The sequence below is a fragment of the Scatophagus argus genome, chromosome 17, assembly GCF_020382885.2.
Source record: "Scatophagus argus isolate fScaArg1 chromosome 17, fScaArg1.pri, whole genome shotgun sequence".
NCBI classification, from domain to species: domain Eukaryota; kingdom Metazoa; phylum Chordata; class Actinopteri; family Scatophagidae; genus Scatophagus; species Scatophagus argus.
This window is the reverse complement of record NC_058509.1, coordinates 10,670,233-10,676,975: the sequence shown is the minus strand read 5'-3', so window position 1 is coordinate 10,676,975 and position 6,743 is coordinate 10,670,233. Positions and strand designations below refer to the sequence as shown.

At 42.7% G+C, this 6,743-nt stretch overlaps 1 protein-coding gene across 1 annotated transcript; it reads left to right on the top strand.

The window, feature by feature from the left end:
* Nucleotides 1-2,436: 2,436 nt before the first annotated feature.
* On the top strand, nt 2,437-6,194 carry klhl38a (kelch-like family member 38a). The gene is made up of 3 exons (XM_046417874.1): nt 2,437-3,792; nt 4,019-4,124; nt 4,351-6,194. The coding sequence occupies exons 1-3, from the start codon at nt 2,437-2,439 to the stop codon at nt 4,638-4,640; spliced, it is 1,752 nt and encodes a 583-aa protein (XP_046273830.1). The 3' UTR covers nt 4,641-6,194.
* Nucleotides 6,195-6,743: the final 549 nt, after the last annotated feature.

Genomic DNA, 6,743 nt, shown 5'->3' with positions numbered 1-6,743 from the left:
CTGTAATTACTCTATGTATGCATAGTGATGTTCACTGTTAGTGGCAGAGTCCACCATTCCCAGCCTGGATTCAAATATCCACAAGGGATTCACAGGAAAGGATTAAAGTAATCCAGTGTTACTGTTTGCAATTTCATCTCATTAATATCAGCCTCACTGTTTACTTATTGCTCTGCTAACGCCTTATCAGAGTTGCATTACATCACTCCATTACTGATCGAGAATGCAACTGAGCATTTTCTCAATTTTTTACTGTTAAATAGGTAAAACACAGGATATATCTATAATCTTAAAATTTGTGGACTATCAAACAATGGACTCAACAGAAATTAGATTTAATTCGGCTAAATACACTACTGAGACCACGGCACGTACGTCTCCACTAGGATTGAGGGTAATGGACACTATATGACAATGTGACACACACACACACACACACACACACACTGCTAAAAGGCGGACAGGTCAGTCGCAGGGATAGTAGTTATCAGTACAGTAGTCATCTCCAGCTGTGCGTGCTCACAGACAACGCCCAGAAACACCACCACACTTTCAGGCTGACTGAGCACAGTTCTTACAGCTGTTACTTATGATCAAGCTGGCCCATCAGCACTGGTCTATATTTACCTTCATCCTGGGTTACACACATGAGGGAGAAAGCGAGGAGGAGGAGGAGGACTTAAACAGCCCAGGAAGACAAGCGTTAGCAGCTCAGGGACACTTTGATTAAGCACCAGCCTGGGTGGGCTCGATGGCTGAGTCAGGACCCTGTGATGATTCTCCCTCCCCTGGCTATTGTAAACACTCTCCCCACTGGACCCTGGCAGAGCTGTTAAGCCGGCAACTGGGTACCAAACAGCTCTGTGTCACATGAGAGGCCTGGCCAGAGTCACAGTGGCCTGGGATACTATTCTTAGCTGGAGGAATGTATACAGTGGCCTCATGGCGAGCTCCACAGCGCCTAACTGGAGAGCCTTGTCGTTTCTCTGTGTCATGCTCCTTTTCTTTCCCTGACGACTCTCCCCACTTTCTCTCTGGACGATGTTTGGGTTCTCTTTTGACTGGAAGTGATTTTTTTTTTTTTCTTACCAGACATTTTGGATATTACTGATTTTCTCAGGGCAGGAGGTAAGGATTCATTTTGTCACAGTTGCTGTGGATGAACTGGAACCAAGTTTTTATAAACGTTGCTTATGAATGCTTCCAGGCAGAAACTTGAAGAACAATTTGTGCCACCTGAGTTTCATAAGCAAAGCAGAATTTTGGTTAGTTTAGCCATTTGGTGGCTAAGTTTCCATAAAAAGTTTGAACAATGTGTAATCTGTCACTGAAGATCACACAAAGTCATATTGGTTACATAACAAATGTACAGAAACATCACTGATGAATAACTAGAAAATATTCCACTAGAGTAATACGGTAGTATTAAGTAAAATATACATGTGTGTGACTCTAGTTTTGATATCTGATAAAGTTTATTATAGGGACCTCTTGACTTCCACCAGCAGATCTCGTGTAAGATCTGAGGGAAACTGTGAAATGTCACTCACAGTCTTCAGCATTTCGTAATATACAATAATGATCCGAAGTCCAAATATATGAGACAGACTGGGCCCCTTAAGTGGGAGTTAATCAGTAGTTGTCCGGGGGGTGATTAGAAGACTTAGTGTTGCTAATAGCCATATGAAATTCCCACTCTTTAGCCGGTAGGATCATCATAAACCCTTCAACCAGGGAGAAACAAACTGAGATTATGATAGAGAAGGAATATTGTGGAGGAAAAACTTAACATAAAATAGCAATAGAAATAGCAAGGAAGAAGGTACAAACACAGATGGTCTGTTAACACACTTAGTGTTAGCAGTGATGATCTGCCTGACAAGGGAGATGTGGCCTAATGCTGCATCAAGATAATTTAGAAGGGGTAAAAATAGAGATCTGTGAGTCAGTAATTGTCACATTAAGGACAGCTGCTCTGCAGGAGTTTTAAGAGTTTAAGAGTGGGCTGATAAATGAAAGTTTGCTATCAGAGAGATTTGCATTAGTGTGAGGGCAAAAGTGCAAGCCAGAAAGAGAAAGCCTGAATTAACAAGTTATTCTGTCGTGCATGCTGCATGTTGTAGAGATATATTCACTATAGCCAATCTGTATCTGTTATAGATCAAGTGAAGTGAGAAATTCTCTGTAGAATACTGTAATGACAACTAACCTTATTGTATGGATAGTGCCATTTTAGTTACATTTTTTGAGGCATGAGGATCTTCTTTTGCACCATAAAGGAATATCTTGAAATTTAATAAGTGTGTAAATAAGTGTGTAATGTCAGGTTAATGTTTTCAGTACACAAGTTTTGGTCAACCATCTCTTATCAGTGGCCAAGAAATACATCACAATGATCATATAGTCCCTTCTTTCTCTCTTTACCCTTTCCACAGAATGGCCTGTAGACCACAAGACGTTTTCTCTTTCAAAGACTCAGAACATCCCTCCCACCTGCTAGCCCAGCTTAACATCCTTCGACAAGAGCGTATCCTGACAGATGTCCTGCTCTGCACGGAGCACCAGGAGATCCCCTGCCACAGGAACGTCCTGGTGTCCAGCAGCCCATATTTCCGTGCCATGTTCTGCAGCAACTTTCTGGAGAGCAGTCAGGCCCGAGTGAATCTGAAGGGAATCTCTTCAAATGTCCTCAGTGGCATCATGGACTATGTCTACACAGGCTGTATCACTATCACAATGGAGATTGTGCTTCCGCTCATGCAGGCTGCTTCCATGCTGCAGTATGGAGGTCTTTTTGAGGCCTGTTCCATGTTCCTCCAGGAGCAGCTAAGTCCAGAAAACTGTCTGAGCATGATACGACTCTCTGAGATCCTTCACTGTGAGAGTTTGGGGGAGAGGGCAAAGGAGATGGCTGTGAGGTGTTTCTCTGATGTAGCTGCCACAGAGGACTTCTGTGAGTTGTCCCTTCCTGAGCTCATGTGTTACCTAGAAGATGACCGGCTTTGTGCCGAGGAGGAGCAAGTGTTTGAGACCCTCCTTGCATGGATCCACCATGATCCATTCTCACGACGCGGTGCAATCCATGATCTCTTCAAGAAAGTCCGTCTTCGCTACATCCATCCAACTTATCTCTTCCAGTTTATTGCCAATGATCCACTGGTGCAGTCCTCCACACTGTGTACTGAGATAATCGAGTCAGTGCGTCGCCTCATGCTTACGGTCAGCACCAAGTGTAGCAGAGAGCTCAAGCCACTTTGGACCACACCTCGACGTTACACCTGCAGAGAAACACTGGTGGTGGTTGGAGGACGCAAAAACAATGAACAGACCTCACGAGAAGCCCTCCTGTATGATGAAAGGACTCATCGTTGGCAGTGGTTGGCTAAGCTCCCTCTGCGCCTCTACAAAGCTGCATATGTGTGTATTCATAGCATCCTTTATGTTGTTGGTGGGCTCAGCCTCTGCATGACATCAGGTGAGAGCTCAGTGAGCGCAACAGTTTACACGCTCTCCCTGAAGACCAACCAGTGGCGGACTGCTGAGCCCATGTTGGAGCCACGATACGCACACCAAAGTGTGTCCTATCTGCACTTTATTTTTGTGTTAGGAGGCATTGGGGTTGACAAGAGAATCTCCCAGTCAGTAGAGAGATATAACAGTATGTTTAATCAATGGGAAGCAATGGCACCAATGCCCACAGCAGTGCTGCATCCAGCTGTGGCAGCAAGTGATCAGAGGATCTATGTTTTCGGAGGGGAGGACGCCATGCAGAATCCAGTCAGGCTTATTCAGGTAGAGAGGACTTCTCATTTTAGCAGTACTAAATCAACAGTGAAGTCCAATTCCTTGCCATCCAAATAAAGACATAGACTTAAACTGAATTCATTGTCTGTATTTTCAGGTAGAAATTAAAAATCAAAAAATTAAAAAAACAAGAAGATGTGCACAAGCAGACAGCAATATTTGATGTTGTAGTAAACAGGTTGACTGTCTGTTGATGTTTGTGGTGTGTTGACAGGTGTACCACATCTCACGCAACTTGTGGTCCAGGCTAGAGACTAGGACAGTGAAAAACGTTTGTGCTCCCGCTGCTGTCATTGAAGACAAGATCTACATTGTAGGAGGTGAGCTCAGTGAATGCTTGACAACCTCAGCTGTTCCATTGCTTTATATTACAAATGTAGACATAAACTAGTATTTGCCGAAGCAGGACAATGTATGTGAAAGAGATTCAAAATAAATTACCAGTGTTCAATGTAATGAAAGGACATGTCACCATTGCAATATTGTTTTTAGACAGTGGAGCTCTATGTTGGCTAAGTTGACTCAGTGACAATCTGTCTTTTCCAGGATACACCAGGCGAATGATCGCCTACGACACCAAGGCCAACAAATTTGTCAAGTGTGAGAACCTAAAGGAGCGGCGGATGCATCACAGCGCTACAGTGATCAACAGCAAGCTCTATGTCACCGGTGGACGCATCCTCAATGGTCACGATGTCATCGAGGACTCAGATTGCTTCGAATGTTATGACCCAAAGACAGATGTTTGGACCTCGAAAGGTTCTTTGCCATACAAGCTATTTGACCACGGCTCCTTGCCATTGGTCTGTGTTTCCAATAGACCCAACCCACCATGACCCACCATCCAACCAGCCTCTTGGGCGAACTCTTTACTACATGTTCTTCATCTCCCCTTTGCCATGATTTATTGGCCTCTAATCTAATTACACAAATGTGAAACCATTTTGAACTGCCTGCATTCCTTCACGCAGCTCAGTCTCTGCCACAACTTAGCGGCATGTTAGGCCAGGCTGACTTTCATCCCAATCAAAGGAGAGCTCAGCTGACAAGCAGAGGTGTTATGTCTAAAGCATCTCTGGGGTGGAAGTGAACTGAGAACCCAAGAGATGACGAGAGGCAGGAAAACACTTACACAACAAGCAGCTGTTCAGACACATATGTAATCGAAAAAGCTCTTTCGCTCTTTCCGTAGATGGCTGCACTTGCTTGATGGTACCCAAAAGTGTTAATGCTTTAATTTCCTAGACATTTATACACTGCACATTATTGCCTGGCAGCTGTAGCTGATTTCCCTCTAACAGTTAAATACATAGGAAATTATGTATCTATCTGCTTTTTTGTCTGAGCTCTGCTTTCTGGTGGAACTGAAAATGACAGAGCAGAGAGCAAATTTGCACTTTTTAGAGAATACATTCCTCCTTGGCCTACATGTTTCTATCGGTGTGCACTTCCTAATGAGAAGAATTGTGACAGAACGTGCAAAGTCCAGTCGTCTATCAAGTGCTGATGAAAAGCACAATTTTACTTAACAGAAAAGATCTGGGCCAACTTTAATCTAGTTTGGTTGGATTAATTCATGACTTTATGAACATTTTTTTGCAATTCCCCATAAAGCATGTTCTGTATTGATTCATGAATATTTATATGTGCAACATGCTGTATATAGTGTATTTAACTTAATAAAAAGATGTGATGGTTTAGATAAGTACAATTGCCGAAAACACAAAGATCTGAGTGGGTTAGGTGGTATTTTACTTTTAATTTCACAATATACAATACCTAGATAAACAAAATGGCTTCACAGGCAGCTATGTTGATGTAAAGACATGTGACAATGATGCCTTTGAGGGAAAGTGCTTGGTAGGGATGTAGTGACCTAGTAAGAGCAACAGTGACTGGAAATAGTGACATGGGGATGTTCAGGGTTTGCAGCCTACTGCTGGGTATGTATACATGTAATCTGCATCAAAGAAAGATGTCAGAGAACGTGGAGCCTGTTTTGCCACCACTGCAGTTGCTTCTCTCTCAGCTCTGTCACACTCTTGATCTTTTATGAACATAGAGACACTATTGTTCTCTAGTTCTAGTTAATTTCTATGGAAACCCTGTTATCACCCCACTGGATCATCCGTGCCGTGCATCCCTGTGAATATTTCTATTTAAGTGGTTCATGTAAGCGTGATGTAAAATGTCTCAGCTGCTACAATTTCTCATCTCACATTTTTTTCTTGAAATTATTTTAATTCCTACTGTACAATATTCTTAGACTGGATATTGATTTCCCCATTTCTGACTTTGTTTATAAAGGAACGTTGTTATTTATGTATAGCTCTGTCACTGTTAATGATGTTTACCTTTGCACATGAGAACAAATACAGAATCTGTTTGGGACAGCGGTACAGATTTGTTATTGTTTCACTGGGTTGTCTTTGATTTGACGAGGTGCAGATTCAAATGTCTGTGGACTGGCTGAGCCATGCTCCGGTCATACTCAAGGGAGCATTGTTGACACAGAAACATATTCACTGGCTATCTGGTGATACGTTTGCTCTCCTTACATCATTAAGTACTGCAATGTCCTCAGAAATACTGCACAGGAATTCTAATTTTAAAAAATGAACACAGTGTTTTACATTACAGTATCACTGACATGTGTCAGCCTCTTGACCCTTCAGGCAACATTCTCATTATGAAGAGTTTCATGTGTGGGTTAAATATGTACCCTCCAGAGAGGCTCACTGATTGCATGGTATGGCCTACTTGTATGCAGACCTCCGCTGAAGCTGACCTTAGGGGAAGAGATGCAGGTTCAGATTTCACACTTTACATTTTAATCCCTGCCCATTAGTGGGAAAACAGTGAAACTTGCCTGGGAGCAACGACCAAAGTGGAATTTAAGCACACTTCACATTAGCAAGCCCAGACTGTCACTGAATTAA

Bases quoted from the DNA above. Each gene is read 5' to 3' on its own strand.
- klhl38a (XM_046417874.1), top strand. From the start codon at position 2,437: ATGGCCTGTAGACCACAAGACGTTTTCTCTTTCAAAGACTCAGAACAT. The intron at 3,793-4,018 runs GTAGAGAGGACT...GTGTGTTGACAG, and splicing joins ATCCAGTCAGGCTTATTCAG to GTGTACCACATCTCACGCAA. The intron at 4,125-4,350 runs GTGAGCTCAGTG...TGTCTTTTCCAG, and splicing joins CAAGATCTACATTGTAGGAG to GATACACCAGGCGAATGATC.